Source organism: Mustelus asterias, chromosome 27, assembly GCF_964213995.1.
Source record: "Mustelus asterias chromosome 27, sMusAst1.hap1.1, whole genome shotgun sequence".
Classification (NCBI taxonomy): Eukaryota; Metazoa; Chordata; class Chondrichthyes; order Carcharhiniformes; family Triakidae; genus Mustelus; species Mustelus asterias.
Genome location: NC_135827.1, coordinates 18592883 through 18613829, shown reverse-complemented (window position 1 = coordinate 18613829; position 20947 = coordinate 18592883). Strand labels below are relative to the sequence as shown.

At 40.0% G+C, this 20947-nt stretch overlaps 1 protein-coding gene across 2 annotated transcripts in view; it reads right to left on the bottom strand.

The window, feature by feature from the left end:
• LOC144479859 (protein Aster-B-like) overlaps window positions 1-20947 on the bottom strand; it is a 669932-nt gene that overhangs the window by 124854 nt on the left and 524131 nt on the right. For both annotated transcript variants that reach the window (XM_078198866.1, XM_078198864.1), the window contains exon 4: window positions 12987-13194. In XM_078198866.1, the coding sequence (XP_078054992.1) occupies window positions 12987-13097 (111 nt within the window). In that variant the 5' untranslated portion in view covers window positions 13098-13194. The remainder of the gene's footprint in view (window positions 1-12986; window positions 13195-20947) is intronic.

The following is a 20947-nucleotide window of genomic DNA, read 5'->3' as shown; positions in this document are numbered from 1 at the left end:
TCTACCTACTAGGAGGAAATGTCGTCAAAGAGAATGGCTGCTCCATAGGCAGTGGCAGCAAGGACTTATTTTTGAACCCAGTGGCAATGATACCCAGGGTTAAAAGATTTAAATTATGCAAATAGGTTACAACGAATAGATTTGTAATTCAATGAGTTTAGAAGGTTGAAGGGTGAATGAATTGAGGTTTTAAAGATGATTAAAGGAGCTGATAGGATAGATAGAAAAAGCCATTTCCTCCAGCTGGGAAGTTGAGAACAAGGGGGCATAATCTTAAAATTAAAAGCTAGACCATTCGAGGGTGATGTCAGGGTGCTGTGCTTTACGAGGTGCAGTGGAAATCTGGAACTCTCTCCCAAAAGGTTGAGGGGCTAGGTTAGATCAATCATAAACTAACTGAGTGGCAGGGCATGCCTGGCATCTTTACTTTAAAATTGCAATGAAAACAATCAAGGTGGGCAGCCATTTTAACTCTCCCCTCCTCTGGTTTCTCAAGGGCAGAAAATAAGTTACAATTCTGCTGTCTACTTCAACCTGGTCAAGTACATGTAATTCTAGTTTCCCTTTTGCCAGTGTTGCTCGATAACATATAGCAAGTATAACAAATGATTCAATATTTTGCTGTAAACTGTGTTAATGCACAGTATTAAATGTATTTGCAGTATTTCTTTTAAAATTGTGAAATCGATGTTTGTAAAAACCCAACTGCCAGCATTTACTGGGGCATCCAAAATCCCGTAAAAGAGATGCAAATTTTAACTAATATTGCCTCAAAAAATATATGCAACAATGGATAGGCCAAATTGCAATCATCTTACCTCAGGGTTTAGATACCATGGTTAACCACACAAATAATGTTTTCCGCACTGTGGATTAAGCTTAGTTTCTTGCCACAGCAGATATCTATTCTATATAATTTTTTAAAAGTTTATTTATTAGTGTCACAAGTAGGCTTACATGATCACTGCGATGAAGTTGCTGTGAAAATCCCCATGTCACCACACTCCAGCGCCTGTTCGGGTACACTGAGGGAGAATTTAGTATGGCCAATTCACCTAACCAGCACGTCTTTCGGATTGTGCAAGGAAACCGTAGCACCAGGAGGAAACCCACACAGACACAGGGGAGAATGTGCAGACTCCGCACAGACAGTGAGCCAAGCCGGGAATCAAACCTGGGTCCATGGCGCTGAGAGGCAGCAATGCTAACCACTGTGCCACCGTGCCGCATATGATCATATGGGAGAATGAAATGGTTAAAAGGCAAGTGAAAAAGTTCCCTTTCCAGTTTCAGGAATAAAAACAGAATCAAGAGAATCATAGAAACCCTACAGTGCAGAAGGAGACCATTCAGCCCATTGAGTCTGCACCAACAACAATCCCACCCAGGCCCTATCCCCGTAATCCCACATATTTACCCTGCTAATCCCTCTAACCTACCCATCGCGGAACACTAAGGGGCAATTTAGCACGGCCAATGCACCTTACCCGCACATCTTTGGACTGTGGGAGGAAATCGGAGCACCTGGAGGAAACCCACACAAACATGGGGAGAACATGCAAACTCCACACGGACAGTGAGCCAAGCCGGGAATCAAACTCAGGTCCCTGGAGCTGTGAGGCAGCAGTGCTAACCATGTGTCACTGTGCCGCCCCAAAGTTATTAATGACCCAATGTACAGATATTAATTATCAAGTTTATATGGTCACTCAGGCACTTGAATTCAGCTACTAGAAATAAAAAGATTTCAAAGTTTCCTCAGATTGTCTAACCATGGCTTCAACAAATTGTCTACCAAAGTTGCAGCTCCTTGCATTTAATTGCCTCACCTATGTTGTGCAGATGGTTACTTTTTCAGGAGGTTGTCATGCACAAAGTATTCTCAGGATTTTACTTTTATAATTTAGCAAGTCTGTTTCTAAAGCTCCTGCCACACCTTCCAGGTTGCTCTTCAATGAAGGTGTGCTCTTTTAAAAATAAATTTAAAAATAACAAGACATGCTAATAACACAAAACCCTGATTTGATTGCCAAAAATAACATTCTAAATAGAGTGTAAATTGAGAGAAAGAACTGTTGAATAATTACACACAAACATTAGAATTCAAATATAAAAACATGGGAAATATACAAATGGTCGGCCAGCATCTGTAGAGAGAAGTGTCTCATGATGAAAGGTAAACCTGACTTTTCTCTTTACTGATGCCTGATCGACCTGTGTATTTTTAACATTTTATGGTTTTGTTTGAGGTTTCCAGCATATCCAGTTTTATTTTACCAGTTTACCCTGTTTTAAATTAATTCAAATACCTTTTCATAAGTTTAAAGTGTAAAATATGTTTTTTTTAAGTAGCTTACTATTCCAAAGTTTTGTTTCATATTTTACTTTTGAAACTGCATTTTTTTTTAACCTGGAGGAGAGGCACACTTTGAGAACATCAGGATGGAAATTATGAGATGAGATGATAAATATTTAAAGGCAGCAAAAATCTCTAGGCATTGCCCTTGGCGACAAAGGTCAACCTGTCCTCGACTAAGCCCATGCCTCCATATCTTGGAATACATTAGTCCTTATACCTCTGAGCACACAAAATAAGAGACTTGCTTTAGAATGAGCTTGGACCAAGAAAACAGCCTGGTCGGCCTGAAGTACTCAGTCTGTTGGTGCGTGATATATAACAGTACAAAGAATGCAATCAGAAACCACAGTCTATTAAGGAAACAGAAAAGAAAATGCTTACTTTTGAAAGTCGCTTGTGAGACTAGTAGAGACAGAGCATGCACAGAAGAAAACAAAGAAATCACAACATAAAATTGCTTGAAATGTTAAGAAAAAAACACTTAGAAATAGAATTTCAAAGCCAAGATGTTAGTGGGTTAAAATGTCAAAAACAGTACTGCTTCCATTAACTAACTGAGCCCACAGGAGTCATTTATTCTGAGCTACACTGGGTGCAGTACTTTATATTCACGTGAAACATGTATACTTAGAAATTTAATTGCTGAGATATTTATACTACAGCTGGACATTCAAGCAGGAGACCTCATCTTTGTGCCTTGCACTACCAGTTAACTAAACACTATAAATGGTCAGGCCTTTATCTTCAAAATAGTTATTTTCCCTGCACAATTGTGGGTGTAGGAATGTCTATTTATACTGTATGCAGATATGCAGATGAATAGAAGCTCAGTACAAATCATTAGTGTGCATGGCAGTGGGTGCAAGCAGGGCAGATTTAATTTTGTTGCTGCCTCCTGGGACACTCCTGCCATTATGGATGCTTCCGACATTACAACAGTGACAACATTTCAAAACTACTCCACTGGTTGTAAGGCACTTTGAGACACCTGGTGATTGCGGAAAGTGCCATTTAAATTCATATCTTTTGTTTTTTTAAAATATAAACAGATTAAAATAACAAATATTTGGAAGAGGAGTTCAAGCATTGGTTAGATTGACCACTGCTCAACACCAATAGCATTGGCACCACTGCAGCAGAACAAATTCAGGGCCACAGCATTTTGCATAGGCTAACAAAAGAAATAGGATTCCATGTGAATAGATAGTAAACAACCATCAGGCATAAAATCCAAGATCATAAAATAATTACAGACATGATGCAGCATAACCTGTTCCTTTGGAACAAAGTCATTCAATATTTGGCAATAATTAACATTTTATACTAAACTCTTCATCTGCAAATTAAAAATTTTCCTGCTCTCTTGAAGGTTTAAAATGCAAATGGATAATTTTAATCTCACTCACTTGGTGTGAAACCCACTGGATTAGCTGAATGCTGGTTTTACATCACACTTAATATTACTTTGCAATGACATTAATGGAGAGTAAAATTGGCATTGCCCACAATCTGTCAGTTGTTAACGGGCTGGTTAGGTTAAAAATTGCCCCCAAAGCCTTTAACTCATTTGCAACAGAAAAGGTTCCTTGTTTAAACTCCAGTCCAAGTTGGATTAGCCCATGTTAGCTGGGGAAGCCCCCCGCCAAGATTTTTCAAACCACCACAATGGATGCCAGAAGTATGCCTGGCAAATATTGAGTCATGATGTGGAGATGCCGGCGTTGGACTATTATTGAGTCGCCTAAGATTGGCCTCGATTACAACATCAAACAAAATCACTAAAGCTTACATGGACATTTGTCAACATAAGGGTAAACAACAGACTCCATAAAATCATGGCTCTGGAGAAGTCAAATCTACAGCAGATCTAAAGTGAAAGAAAATTTGAGAGAATTTATTGCACTAATTTTGGGAAATTCCGAGGTCACAAAAGATTTTTTTCATAAAAGCAAGCTCTTTCTTTATAGACTCATTGAATGGTTACAGTACAAAAAAAAGCAATTTGGCCCAAGCTGTGTCAGCTCTCTTGACCTTGTCCCATTTCCATGCCTCTTCCATATAGCTCTGCAAAATCTTAAGACTTGAAATAAATATCCAATTATCTTCTAGATTGAATTTAGATATACAAATCTGCAAGTATCCATACAACTGAGCCACTTGACTCACAAAATGAATAAAGTTAATTTATACTTCAAGAGCTCTCCTCAACCTTGTTAAACTGTGAAGAGGTTGCCATGTGATCGAATCAGCCAGTACACAAAATTACAAGCGAGACAAATATTCCTACAGGAATATTTTCATGTCTGTAGTTCGGCCTATACCAGGATCCTGCATTGGCTTGGTTGTGATATGGTTTCATAGGAGGAATATCAGTTCTTCAACTAATGCTTCTTGGCAGGATCACAACCATGATGTGGAGCTGCCGGTGTTGGACTGGGGTAAACACAGTAAGAAGTCTAACAACACTAGGTTAAAGTCCAACAGGTTTATTTGGTAGCAAAAGCCACTAGCGTTCGGAACAGGCTGTCCCTTCGTCAGGTGGGTGGGAGTTCCGAACAGCCTGTTCTGAAAGCTTGTGGCTTTCGCTACCAAATAAACCTGTTGGACTTTAACCTGGTGTTGTTAAAACTCTTACTGGGATCACAACCAGACAGACTGTCCTCATCTGACTTCACAAATGTGTTTTCTATCTGGGAAGCCAGACTTTATTTATTATTCGTTCCTGGGATGTGAGCATTGTTAGCAAGGTCAGCATTCTTTTCCCATCCCTAATCAGCCTCGAGGAGTCCATATGGTGTAGTTATCCCCAAATGTTGTGAGAAAGAGGGTTCCAGGTTCCAGCTACAGTGAAGGAATGCGGATAAGGTTCACGTCAGGATAATGCGTGACTTGGGGAACCCCCTGATGGTGGCACTTCCATGCATCCGCTGCCCTTGTCCTTCAAGGTGGTGGAGGTTGCAGGTTTGAAAGGTCCTGTTGAAGTAGGCTTGGCAGTGCACCTTGTGGATAATATAGACTGCTGTCACTGTGTACTGGTGGAGGTGGTAGTGAAGACTCAAGGTGACAGAATGGAGTGGGCTCCTTTATCCTGGATGGCGTCAAGCTTCTTGAATGTTGTTAGAGCTGCACTCATCCAAGCACATGGAGACTATTCTATCACATTCCTGACTTGTGCCCAGTAGATGGTAGCCAGAATTTGGGAGTCAGGAGTTGAGTTACTCACTGCAGAATTGACAATCTCTGACTTGCTCTTGTAGCCACATTATTTGTATGCTTGGTCCAGTTAAGTTTCTGAGCAATGGTAACCCCAAGATGTTGACGATGCAGGATTCAGCGATAATAATACTGTTGAATGTCACAGGGAGATGGTTAGAATCTCCCTTCTTGGAGCTGGTTATTCTCTGATATTTCTTTGGCATGAATGTTACTTGTCACTTATCAGCTTAAGTATGAAACCAAAAGAGAAAATGCTGGAAAATCTCAGCAGGTCATCTGGACTTGAAACGTCAGCTCTTTCCTCTCCTTACAGACGCTGCCAAACCTGCTGAGACTTTCCAGCATTTTCTCTTTTGGTTTCAGATTCCAACATCCGCAGTATTTTCCTTTCATTTCAGCTTAAGTATGAATGTTGCCCAATTTCTGCTGCATGGAGCATGGCATAAGAAAATCACGCAATCATCAATGAAAATCTCTGCTTCTGGCCTCATAATGGAGGGAAGGCTAATGACAAAGCAGTTAAAGATGGTTGGGTCTAAAACACTACCTTGAGGATCATGGGCAATTATAGCTTTGATTATCAAAAATTGGGACCAAGGTCCAATCTGGAATCCCTACTGTTACCCAATCTGGATAAGCCAACTCCACAGGTCTGGGATCAAAATTGCTGATCTATATAGTTTAGTTTCTCATTGGGCATGAGCTAATCTATTGCTTAAAAAAACAGTAAAACCCATCAAGAGAAGAAAAATGACAAGGCTGTCAAATTGAATTTCTTTTCTTGTAGCACTGATTCTGTGAACATCTGCTCCAAGTAAATGTTTAGTAAACCAGATTTCACTGCACTGTTTCAAGATGATGGAAGTGATTAGTTGCATTTAACATTTCATGTGACGCTAGGCTCCATTCTTAGCTTAGAAAGGATTGTAACTTCTATGCTCAAGCCCAAAACCGATATTCGTACCACAACCAGTGTGCTCCTCACCCTAGCACCACGGTCCTTTTCTTTGGAGACTAGTATGGAATTGCAATTAAATCTCCTTTCTGTTCTACCCTGTAATAGTTAATGAGCATTTAACACATCTTGTTTGGCAACAAACCTGTAAGTAGCCTCCACAATAAAGTAATGCACACAGATAATCAAGGAAGTGTCAGGGAGTAGAACTCCAATATTAACTTAGCAAGAATTTGGTTGAGTCCGGCACTCAGCTTACATTTTGCTCCATTTTACAATCATAGAAACCCTACAGAGCAGAAGGAGGCCATTCGGCCCATCGAGTCTGCACCGACCACAATCCCACCCAGGCCCATTGTAATCATGACCAGCAGAAATCATTTTAAATTTTCTGGCCAATTCCAAAACTTAACAATGATGCTCAAGTGTAGTTCAGTTGATAGTTACTGCATTGAATGTTGCATACACAGAGAATCATTTCATTTGGCCTTTCATGTCTGTGCTGGTACCACTTCCCTGAAAAATTTCTCTCTGAATGATTCAAATGCATTTTGAAAGTCACAACTGAATCTGCCTCCATCACCACACTCCCAAGCAGTGAATGCCACATCTTACCCATTTGCTGCTTCAAAAAAATTTTCATTTTGTCTTTCATTATTTCATTATCAGTCACCTGGTTCTTTTGTCATTCACCATAAACCTGCGTCCTCTGCTTTTTGACTATTCCACTAACTATTCTGCCCAGACCCCACATCATTTTCAACAGTTCTTTCAAATCTCCTTTCAATCCTCTCCAAGGAAAACTTCCAAATTTCATGTCATCAATGCTGTATAACTGCTAGAATAAGGAATAAAGAACACGTTTTCCTATGAGAAGACTTACAGCATCTTAATCTGATTATAGAAATGGTAGAGTCTAATAACTCTTCTGCACTAGGTAAATGAAGATTTTTTTACTTCAAATTTAAGCTCAAGTTAAGCCATTATGGAAAGCAGAGCAGAGACACTTTTCTATAAAGAGGGAGAATAAATCAATCGCCCTGGCCAGAAATTTCCAGCTCCTCCATGGTGAGTTTTGCCCTGGCAAAGATGGCTCATCATTGGCTGTAAACAGGATCTTCCGGTTGTGCCGAAGTCAACAGCATTTTGCATGGCTTGCCCATTCACCACCAGGGAACCCATCGAGGAGGGTCGACTTCAGTGGGACTGGAAGATCCCACTGGCAGGAATGGCTGGGAAATCCCACCCCATATTTACTTCTAAATGTCTCCTAAATGCTCAGCTGATGAGATTTAGCAGAAGCCTGGAGGCAGATTTCTTACCTGACCACTCTCTGAGGACAGGGTGGAAGGGGAAAATAGGTAGGGAGGATTACACCAGAAAATATTTAAAAATCAAAAATATGACATGGACAAAAGGAAATCAAATCTGTAGCTGCAAGTTATTTCACAGCTTACAAGATGCTCCAACGGGATGAGTTTTAAAGCTGGTGTGCAGGAAGCTGAGAACTTCAAATCATCACTTTCTTTCTTATTTTTCATACATGTTTTCTTCTCTTTCACGACAATAGTTGTGCATTTTAAACATGGAAGCAAGTTTTTAAGGTGGTTTACTGAGAGTTTTAAATTACAATGCAATTAAATGCTGCAAGTTTGGATAAGATTATCAAAATGATAAGTTTTAGTATGAATAGATCAAATTACTGTGAGAAAAAAAATCTTCCCTTTAATAGGTCTTTTGACGAAAGGATACTTTAGAGCAATTGAAGTACTTTAGAAGTGGAGACACTGTTGTAATGTAGGAAATGTGACTCCTACAAAGAGCAATGTAATAACAATCATATGTCTTGTTTTTGAAATGTTGAACGAGGAATAGATATTGATCAGGAAACTGGAAAAAACTCCTTTGGCCATCTTCAAAAAAATTGTCATGGGGTCTTCTTATCTGCGAGGCAAACTGGGCATTGCTTTAATGTGTCCTCCAAAAGACAGCATCCCAACAGTGCAACATTGCCTCAATACTGCACTAGAGCATCAGCCTAGATTTTTATGCTCAAATCTCTGGAGTGGAATTTGAACCCACAACCTTCCAACTCACAAGAATCCTATAACTGAGTCCTGGCTGACATCATAACAATAACATCAGCAAACAATCTGGTTGGAAATCATTGACATTTTCTACAGCAGGCTTGTCATCCTTTGGAATAAGTTACTGGAGGAAGGATTCATAGAATCCTACAGTGCAGAAGGAGGCCATTTGGCCCATCGAGTCTGCACTGACCGCAATCCCACCCAGGCCCTATCCCCATAATCCCCATGCATTTACCCTGGCTAGTCCCCCTGATACTAAGGGGGAATTTAGCATGGCCAATCCACCTAACCTGCACATCTTTGGACTGTAAGTTCTCAGAAAAAGACACTGAGGATATGAGGTTAAGTCATGTTTACCTACTGATGCTGTCGTCTCCTGGAGCTGCCTTGGTTATTTAATAGGGAAAGGATTTCTGCCATTTCATAGATTTCAAAATTGCAAACAGTTTTGTTATAAACAGTTCTGCTTTCGCACACCTACTACACAATTCAAAGAAAAATTGGAACTACCGAATTAAATTATCAATGAACATTAAAAGAAATAACAAAGTTCTCTACAAGCACATAAGTAACAAGAGAAAAATGGAACATGGATAGGACCATGAAGGAATGCAGACAATAAACATAAGGATATTTACAACAAAGTGGCAAAAGTATTAAATAATTACTTTATCTCAGTAGTTACCAGAAAATCTAACATGGCCATGCAGCATTGGACAAGGAGATCAAAAAAAGTGAAGACACCCAAGTAAGAAGGGAGATAATAGATAAACTAAACAAGCGTATAGAGAATGAAACTCCAGTCCAGATGCATTGCATCCGTGCATATTAGAAGTTAGGGGACAGATAACAAAGATACTATAATATATATATATATATATATATAAAAACTCATTTGGAAAAAAAGTACCAGAGGACTAGCAGACAGCTACGTTTAAAGAGAATCCAGGGAACTATAGGCCAGTTAGCTTAATGGCAGTAGTGGGAAAGGTAATAAAATCTTTACTCAGAGATTTAATGGAAAATATCTAAAATCTGAAAACATGAAGAAAAAAACCTCATAAACCTGACCAGCCTTAATCTTAAATGCATCTCTGTTATTTGCCTCAACTGCTCCTTGTTGTAACACATTCCACATTTTATCATTGTTTGGGTAGAGTTTTTCCTGAATTCTCGATTGGATTCATGGCCTGTAGTTATGCTCTTATCCACAAGAGGAAATATTCTCTCTGTATCCACTCTATCAAGACCTCCATCAGGACCTTCTATTTGCAAGAGAAAAGAGGCTTAGCCTATTCATCCTTTCCCATTATGCAAGTCCTTGTAGTTCTGGAATCTTGCTCGTAAATTTTCTCTGTACCGTCCCCAGTGCCTCTATATCTTTTTTTTAATAATATGACAACCAGAACTCGACTTTTAAGTGTGGCCTAACTAAAGATTGATACAGATTTAGCATAAAACTTCCCTACATTTAAATTCTATCGCCACAGTGCTTGGTTTGCCTTTTGATGGCTTTGCTAACCTGCAAGATTTAACGATTTGTACTCTAAGATCTTGTTCCTCTACTCCTTCTAGGCTTATATCTTCCGAATACTAAGTGGCCTCTCTATTCTTTTTACCAAGTGTACCATCTCACATTTGCGTGTTGAACTTCCTTTGCCAATTATTTGTCCATTCTAAAAGTTAATATCTTCCGACAATTTGCTAGTCTTCCTCGGTATGGAATTTTCCAGTCCCGCCCCTCCTCAATTTGGTCCCAGCACAGATACTTGTGGGAACAAAACTGCTCACCCTCGACCACTATGAAAAGCAATCCAGCTAACAATCCATCCTGCCATTTGCCCCGACTCCACATTCTCTGGGAGAGAAAATGCTGGAAAATCTCAGCAGGTCTGGCAGCATCTGTAAGGAGAGAAAAGAGCTGACATTGAGTCCAGATGACCTTTTGTCAAAGCTGATTGGAAGACAGAAGGCGATTTGAGCATCCACAGTAATTTGCTTTTATCCATTCCCTGGCCTTTTTTGAGCACATTATCAAAGGTCTTTTGAAAATCCAAATAAATTACATTTATCAGATTACTACTCTCATCTATTTCGTCAAAAATTCAGTAAGGATGGGCTAGCAAGATTTTGCTTTTTGAAATCTATGCTGACTATTCATTATTATTTTTCTTTTCTAGATGTGTTTCTAGTCTGTGCTTTATGAGAGGTTTCATTGTTTTCTTATGACTCATGTTAAATTTAATGAATTACAGTTCCCTAGACATGTTCTATTCTTCTTCTGAAGCATAGATAATTTGTTAGCTATCAGCCAATCCTCTGGCACTACATTATTTTCTGACGAATTATTAAATACATGTGGCAATGGCTCTGCTATCTCTACCCTAAATTATTTTAAAATTCATGGATGCAATCCATCTGGACCAGGATTTTATTCTTTTTCAGTTTGATCAATTCATTCAATACATTTCCCTTTTTGTTTTAAGTACATAGCTCTCATCACTTACTTCATTATCCAATGTCATGTCCAGCTGTCCCATCTCTCTGGTAAATACCAAGGCAAAATAATGATTTAATATTTCTGCCATCTCTATCATTAACTGTGGTATTATCCTGTCCATCCTTTTAAGACCCTATTCAAATCCCAGCCCCTCTTTTATTGATGTGCCTTCAAGAATATTTTACTATTCTGTTTGATGTTGCTCGATAATTCAACTTGATGGTCCACTTTGCCATTTTTTTGACATCTCTTAATCTCTTCAATTCTCTCTTATGTTGCACTCCTTTGCTATTATGTACTTAATGCATGCCTTCCTTCATTGTTCTCTCGTGTTTTTACTCATCCATGAAGCCTCATTAATGTTGAATTTGTTCTTTGCTTTTAGTGGAATATATTCTCCCTAATATGCAGGAACAGGAAGAATAGCATTGATCACTAGTTTAAATGTTTCCCATTATTGTTCTGCAGTGAAAAATCAATGTTTGGAAGATAGTCAGATGTAACTCAGTCACATTTTTAAAGCTAAAAATTTCACTCGTCAGGAAGTGTGGCTGGTGAGTAACCTCATATTGAAGGTTCACACACCAAAGTTTTAATAACTCAAGGTTGCTCTGTGTATTAATGCAAAAAAATGTAATGAATGCGCTGTACATTGATGGTCCAATACATTGTGATATAGTTATGGGAGACAGTTTCAGACTGGGCTTACTCATTAGATCAAAAAGCTATCTGCGTTATTGGACATAGAGCCCTGGGGATTTTCTTAAAGTAGGAAAAATGGAGAACAACTTGACTTCCATGACTGGGTAACAAAGAATCTTGTCTGCATATCCTATTCAGTTACTTGTGTTATACTAAACAACTATTCCCTGAGAATGGAGAAATTTGTTTCTAAAATGAGGATTGTTTGAAAAGCAAATAAACAATTTGAGCCAAGACACATTTGAAACATTATTGCTTCATTAGAACATGTTAAATGTTCATTTTAAAAAAAAAACAATTTACAAATTTGACCATTTTGTTTTTTGATGTTAGCCTGACCTCTAACTCCAGTTTGTCCCCATCTTTCCAAAGATGCGTTCCACAGATAACCGGCCTATAATTCTTTGTGGGAGTCCAGCATTAAGTGTCAATAGGATGAAATATATCACAATGAAACTCAACCATTCTCACCTTACACCCTTTAAGAGTCAGATCGCAGCCAGAACTAGATATTTTGGCTGACTTTCCTCTCCATAGCCCAAGAGAACTGAAGTAAATTTTAACCCATATTCTTTTGTCATATCGGAGACCAGTTAACTTAGCATAAACTGGCGATACAACCCAGGACCTATTCCACTCTACATGGTTCAGACAGCCTTGGCACAGCTATTACCAAATGGACCATTGAATGAATCCACATATCCAAGCTTTGGCACCACAAGAACTTGAGTGTGATGAAAAATGTCAAATGACATGTCATACTGATCGCTGTAAATTATCAGCGACGTGAAAATGTATTTTGGACAACAACCAATATTAGCAAAATAAATGAGATTTCACAAGAACACAAGTACAGCACCCATGGAACTTCTTTGAACAAAATAAAGCTAGCTACTTTTAGAGGTTGTAAAAATATTGAAAATATTAACTGATACTTTAAATAATCATGACTTAGAAAATGGCTGAATACTTTAGCTTAATTTCTTCACAGTGTAAAGTGTGCCTTTCCTCAGACTGATTATTGCAATACTTAAAGCAGATTTCTATATTGCTTAGTAATTGGCCTGCAGTACTGACACAAAGATACAGGATCCCTTTATAGATCAATTCCTCCACCCTCCTCCCATTATTAACCCTTTTCGCTGAACATTAAACTCAGCTCACCTTGGAGTTCTTGCTGCTTCGACCCGACTGGGAAGAGTAGCTCCGTTGGATACCCTGTTCTGGGGTGGAAGGTGATTTGTCTGAGGAATGGTCCGAGCCCTTCTCCACCATGTTCTCACCCTCTAGGTTCTGAGGGGTTGGGGATCTCGATCGTTTCCTCAGGATGGGTGAGCAGGCTGGAGTGCTCCGAGCAGAATTACTGGCAGTGCTGATGGCAAAAGGGAGAATCTGGTCAGAAAGTATCAGAGCTGCAAGAGTACAGCCACTCAAAGACCTTGTGCCAAAACTTCTTTTCAGTTGTTAATCAGTTTAAAATTCCTTCCGCTTTGCATCCCAGGGGATTAACAAGTTTCTGACCTTTAGTTTTCAGTAAGTAAACTTCCATTTCCGCCTGCACATCCTGTACATACAAGATCCTGCTTGACTATTTTGTAGTCTTTTTCAATAATACAAACTGTCTGCATAATTTCTCTCTATAATAGAGCAGCAAGGTAATCTGCAACTAATACAGTATTAATTAACAACCTTCCTTTAATATGTGCTATATAGTCACTATTGGGTGATATTCATCCTTTAACAATTTTGGCAGACTTTTTTTTTAAAAGCTTTCAACAGAACAATTCTCACCCATGCATAGACCTTCTTGTAAATTATTCTGTAAAAACAATTTGATACAATTCTTGTGCAATCTCTCAGTACGGTTGTATATCATTCCGCTATAGTCCATGTGAATTTAGCACAAACTGGAGATACAACCCAGGACATATCCCACTTTACATGGTTCAGACAGTCCATGTGAAATGTTTCTCTGCATTGCATACAGTATCCTTGCAAAAACCCCCATTATATACAGTTGCTGTGCAATTTCTTCAATTCTGTTTTTGTGTAATAGTCCCGTGTACATTTGTGTAATATTCCTCTATATTATCAGTCCCTGTGTCACTGCCTAGTGTACTACAGCAAAAATACCTCTGATCCATCTTGCCACATGACACGGCATATATGAGGAACCTGTCCTCGATCTGATCAACAGAATGCATTTCAACTCATCATCCTTTCAATCCATCACGCAAACCAGCCTCCCATCCATTGACTCCATCTACACGTCCCATTGCCTCGGAAAAGCAGCCAGCATAATTAAGGACCCCACGCACCTTGGACATTCTCTCTTCCACCTTCTTCTGTCAGGAAAAAGATACAAAAGTCTGAGATCATGTACCAACTGACTCAAGAACAGCTTCTTCCGTGCTGCCATCAGACTTCTGAATGGACCCATTATATATTATGCTGATCTTTCTCTGCACCCTATCTGTAATTGCCACGCTATATTCTATACCTGCTCCTTTCCTTCTTCCCTCCGTAGTCTGTGAACAGCATGTTTTGTCTGAATAGTGTGCAAGAAACAATACTTTTCAGTGTATCCTAATAGATGTGACAATAATAAATCAAATCAAATCCTTGATCAACTTATCCCCTTTTCTCCTCTCCTGCAGTTGATACCTTTTTAGAATATTGTTATAATTACCATAGAGACTAACTTAGCGTTTAAAAGTTAATTAACTTAACGTTTAAAGTTAATTCAACGTTTAAAGTTAACAGAAAAGGATGACATGACAAGATTTCACATTTTAAAACATTTGCTGTAACAGATGACGGAATGTGCTACTGACGACATTGGGGGAGGCGATGGGCTCGTGGTATTATCGCTAGACTACTGATCCAGAAACTCAGCTAATATTCTGGGGACCAGGGTTCGAATCCCATCACGGGAGATGGTGGAATTTGGATTCAATAAAAAATATCTGGAATTAAGAATCTACTGGTGACCATGAAGCCATTGTCGATGGTTGGAAAAACCCATCTGGTTCACTAATGTCCTTTAGGGAAGGAAATCTGCCGTCCTTTCCTGATCTGGCCTACATGTGACTCTAGAGCCACAGCAATGTGTTTGACTCTTAACTGTCCTCGGGCAATTAGGGATGGGCAATAAATGCTGGCCAGCCAGCGACACCCATGTCAAGGTGGGGAGGAGGGGGGGTTGGAGCAGGAGGAAGATTGGAGAGGCCCCGCAGTTTAGAGTGCTCAGGCCTCAGGCAGTAAAGGGGAAGGCATCCCCAACAAGACCCCCAAAACGTCTTGCCTCACCTGAGTCTCCCCTCCCATCCACTTCCTGACTTTGGGACGGTACGGTGGCATAGTGGTTGGCACTGCTGCCTCACAACGCCGGGGACCCAAATTCAATTCCAGCCTCAGCTTATTGTGTGGAGTTTGCACGTTCACCCCGTAACTGCGTGGGTGTGCTCCGGTTTCCTCCCACACTCCAAAGATGTGCAGGTTAGGTGGATTGGCATGCAAAATTGCCCCTTGTCAGAAGGGATTATCAGGGTAAACACAGGGGGTTGCCTTAGTGGAATTGTTGTCGGTGCAGGTTCGATGGGCCAAATGGCCTCCTCCTGCACTGCAGGGATTCTAAAATTCGATGACACACTACTTCCTTTTTGTAAGCAACTTGTATTTTAAATGAAAGGAATAGTCCCTTTTTACAGACATCCCACATTGCACTCTTCACAGAATTACAATTCTTATAGCAGAGGAGTTGCTTTCAGCTTGAAATAGGTTTGTATTTATCCATTTCACCAAGTGGTAACTTTGCATAACTACCTCCAGGCACTTTCCTTAGTTTTCGGAGATTTTCTGAAATAGTGTCCCAGCAGTTAAAGTCTGTCCCAATAATTCTTGACCCCCTAGCCAGGCCAAGATAAATCTCCCAGAATCTTCAGATGACTGTGGGATTTGTCTCAACTAGAGACAGTAACCATCCCACATCGTGCTGTGGTAGTTTACAAAGTAAGAAGTTTAACAACACCAGGTTAAAGTCCAACAGGTTTATTTGGTAACAAAAGCCACAAGCTTTCGGAGCGTTAAGCCCCTTCTTCAGGTGAGTGGGAATTCTGTTCACAAACAGGGCATATAAAGACACAAACTCAATTTACAGAATAATGGTTGGAATGCGAATACTTACAGCTAATCAAGTCTTTAAGATACAGACAATGTGAGTGGAGAGAGCATTAAGACAGGTTAAAGAGATGTGTATTGTCTCCAAACAGGACAGCCAGTGAGACTCTGCAGGTCCAGGCAAGCTGTGGGGATTACAGATAGTGTGACATGAACCCAATATCCCGGTTGAGGCCATCCTCATGTGTGCGGAACTTGGCTATCAGTTTCTGCTCAGCGACTCTGCGCCGTCGTGTGTCGCGAAGGCCGCCTTGGAGAACGCTTACCCGAATTTCAGAGGCCGAATGCCCGTGGCCGGACACAGGCATTCTGCTTCTGATATTCAGGTAAGCGTTCTCCAAGGCGGCCTTCACGACACACGACGACGCAGAGTCGCTGAGCAGAAACTGATAGCCAAGTTCCGCACACATGAGGACGGCCTCAACCGGGATATTGGGTTCATGTCACACTATCTGTAATCCCCACAGCTCGCCTGGACCTGCAGAGTCTCACTGGCTGTCCTGTCTGGAGACAATACACATCTTTTTAGCCTGTCTTGATGCTCTCTCCACTCACATTGTTTGTATCTTAAAGACATGATTAGTTGGAAGTATTCGCATTCCAATCATTATTCTGTAAATTGAGTTTGTGTCTTTATATGCCCTGTTTGTAAACAGAATTCCCACTCACCTGAAGGGGCTTAAGGCTCCGAAAGCTTGTGGCTTTTGCTACCAAATAAACCTGTTGGACTTTAACCTGGTGTTGTTAAACTTCTTACTGTGTTTACCCCAGTCCAACGCCGGCATCTCCACATCGTAGTTTACAAAGCCAAGCAGCCTCTTCTCTCTGCCGACCACACAAATCTGCCACCTGTCTGTGATATTCACTGATTTATAGGGAAGCCTGTAACCTGATCTCGAAAATGGTCTGCTTTACACTTTTCCCCATGGCAAAAAAAAACACAGGAAGAAATGCTGATTAGCTATTCTTAGCCCCCAACTCCCTTTCATCTTATAAGTAAACAGACAGCGTACAACACAATGTTTCATATCCAGATACTTTCAAATCTTTGCTGAGGTTTTGTAAGAGTCATAGTCTACTTATTGTGAATGCAAGAGACCACTGCAAGTGATCTAAACGTGAACACCTTAAACCTTCACCGCAGTAGCACATTCTGATCCTCCTTTTGACCTTTAACTGCTCCAGGGCTGCTGTGATCTGCTCTGAAATCTGCTTAGAATCACAGAATCCCTACAGTACAGGAGGCCATTCGGCCCATCAGTCTGTACCAACCACAATCCCACCCAGGTCCTATTCTTGCAACCCCACGCATTAGACCTGCTAATCCCCCTGACACGAAGGTCAATTTAGAATGGCCAATCAACCTAACCCACACATTTTTGGACTGTGGGAGGAAACCAGAGCACCCGGAGGAAACCCATGTAGACACGGGGAGAACATGCAAACTCCACACAGACAGTGACCCGAGGCTGGAATTGGACCTGGGTTCCTGGCGCTGTGAGGCAGCAGTGCTAACCACTGTGCCACTTGACTTAACTCCCTCCATTTTATCTTAAAAAGACACAGCTCAGAAACATAACAATTTTATAAACCTATTTAATAGCATGATTTTATGGATGAACCAATTGGTACCTGACCCAGAGACATTGGGCCGGATTTTCCAGCCCTCCGGCTTGTGTTTTCTAGCAGCTTGCCAATGGCCAGTGGCGGAATCGTCCGGTCCTACCAATATCTACAGTATTTTGCGTGGCTCACGCATCCTGCTGCCAGTGAACCTGCCATGGGAGGGGATCGCCTTCAGCAAGACTAGAAGTTCCAGCTGGCATGAAGGGCTGGAAAACCACACCCATTATTACTATCTGACCCCTGAAACAGCATGTTATTGGACTACTCAGTGCAAGGCACTTCTTCTGGTCAGCATTATAACTGCATTCAAACCACAAACACACATCATGGGGGGAATTCTCCAAATGTTCATGCTGGCAGGACTCGCCAGTCCCGCTGGCAGCATATCTCCTCCTGCGGGTTTCGTGGGGTGACATCGGTGTCAAATCCCATTGACACTGGTGGGACCAGAGAATCTCACTGCCAGTGAAGAGTGTGCCATCTCCCACTGCTGAGAAACACACAACTGGGAGGCCAGAGAACTCCCCCCCCCCCCCCCTCCAAGATTTATCTCCTCATGCCAGTCCCAACCTTACTCCTGCTGACGGGCCAAGATCAACTCAATCAGCATAGACCTTCCTGGTTTGTATGGCTCGCTGTCTAACTGGAAAAGCTTACTGCATCACTGGGGGAGCTGTATGAATGGCCTTGTACTATAATCCTATTAGACTCTTCATTCTGTCGTGTGCCACTTCTTTAGGAGGGCAAGTGTTTGTAGCCAGCATTGAATGCTACTGGCACAGCAGGATTTATAGAAAAGTAAGCATACTTGCAACAAAAAACTCTACATTCTATCAGTTAACCATTCATCATGGAGCACAGTACAATTTGTAAGACAGCCTCAGAAGTTCTGGGGTTTACATAAATGATTTGAAATTAACTCTTTTAGTTAAAGGCACTATTAAACTGTGTTGCTAAGCAATAGAAAAAATAGAATTAAACAGTCTATTTCAAGTTATTTTTAAATCTGTGTACAGTGTGTTAAAAAGTATTCTCGTCAGAAGTGTTTGGGGGAAAAGTAGTAAATAGCATGAATACAATATTTAGAAAGACCACAAAGAAGCTAGGTTTTTTCACAAAGCAAATTTTCATCAATAAAAATTGTTTACTCATTAAGAAGTTAATTATTTAATCCTGCTTTAAAAATAATAGCTCAACAAATTACATCCAAGAGCCTCTTTAAAACCACTGTTTGAAACGGAAAAATGCTGTTTTGTTTCCAGTACCAGCATTGGCTTCACTTTGTGGGCAGAAATTTAAATATGAGCTCTGAGCATTGAGGTGGAATAAAAATCAAGAATTGAAAAAGTACTCACTTGTTTAAACTTGTGTTGCTGGAATCATGGTTTTGACAGTAATTTTAAGCTTCTGTTGGTAGAGTTTGCTTTGTGTCACCAATATTTATACGTAATGTCATTGTGATGACAGAGGCAGGGTGACATTGTAACTGTTGCTGTGAGGTTAAGGAATGTTTGTGTGTGGGAAGAACCGAAGGGGGGGAAAAAAAAACAGTTTAGGGGGTGAATTATATTTCTGGAAACGAGAGAGAAAAAAAATCATCCCTGGAATCCACTTTAAATGTTATATAGATGGGATTGATTCTCTTTCTTAGTTAATAGTAGCGGATAATAAAATGAAAGGAATGTGAAGGATGTAGCGCAGTGGTGTATCCTCATGTCACTGAGCGACAGAATGTTTTTCTCTCCCCAAGTCTGGGTTGGCCATCAGGGAAAGAGACCACACAGAGGGAGGTTGGGTACTCTCCTTGGGAAGTAGTCATGAGATCATAGATCTTATCATTTCAACTGAACTAACACGGTAACGACACGCTGGGAGTGAAAGTGGTTTGAAAGTAAGCAATCACTGCACCCTGTTTGCAAAATTAGAGCAGTGTGCATACAAGTTCAAAAGGGAGGAAACAGATTTTGAGGTGATACTTAAACTTTGCGATTTGGGGTTAACAAAAAACTTGAACTCTCTTGTCACTGAGCAAGAAAGATTGCCTTTGTTTAATTGCCAATAAAAAATTACAGTCAGCTATTGTTAGTGATAGTATATTCTTAGGCATATTAGTAACTTTAACATTAATACATAATTAAAGAATTCTCTTTCTTCTCAAATAAATTTACACCATGTTCGCAAATATTCTTATTAAAGGGTCTGATTTTGTACTGAGGTGATGAACTCTTGTTTGCAAGGTCATGACACAAGGAAATATTTATTATATTCCTAGCCCTAGTTTTACACATGGTCAGCTTTACTTAGCTTTTTCCAGCAATGTTGATTCTGTAAAAGCTTTTGACAAAAATAACTAGAAATCCCATATTTAAATAAGCACTATATTAATAAAGGTACTAACATGACTACAAATATTTTACTGGTCTCTGTTGGTACTGAAATAAAACCAAGTCAGGTTCAAGCCGAAGGTGTATAGCAACAAGTCAAGCAATTTATTATCTTTAATACCCTGATCAACTCAACTCAAAAGCAGACCTGGTAACAGTATGTTAAGCTATAAACAAATTTCTCCTCTTATTTTGATGGGACCAAGTTTCACATCAGAATAAGCAGTGTTACTTTTTCTTGTGCTAATCACAATTTGATTGATAATGTATTGAAGTATTTCCTTTGAAACAAGTGGGGTTGATCTGCTAACTTGTGTGCAACAATGAACTGTCATCAACCTCACACAAACTAACACACTAATCTGCAGTGAGATGAAGTCTGGCTAAATGGCAATGCATCAGTCTTTCCCATGCTATTTGTCTGCCCCTTTTACTGTCTTAAGGTTAACAACATATTCTGATCTATCTCAATGGCATTTTACATACATCTTAATGTCACATAGCTTAGAAGTTTGATTAGCTGGATGAAAGATAAAACGTACCATTTCAGCACAATCTGGCACTCAGTTAATGCCATGGTTTATGGCATTCAATTGTTTTTTTTAGGAAGCTATGAAGAAATTCTTGTGCTGCTTAACATTTTCTGCGGGTATGAAATGGTTGCTGAGTTACAAATATGTCTCATACACTTCATACAAAGAATATAGTACAGATGCAGTTAGCTGAATGTATCAGAATGATAGAGGATACTGAACCACAATGACGTATTAGGATGGTGTTACATTCTGCTATTCTCTGGCTAAGGGAAATGGGACACAATGTTAGCTGGATGTTAAACGGAAAAGAGGACAACTATTCTATTAGCTCTTTGTTAACATTAGCTTAAAAGTTTTCCCAAAATTTAATTTAGCAAATTTCACTACTGAACTATACTAT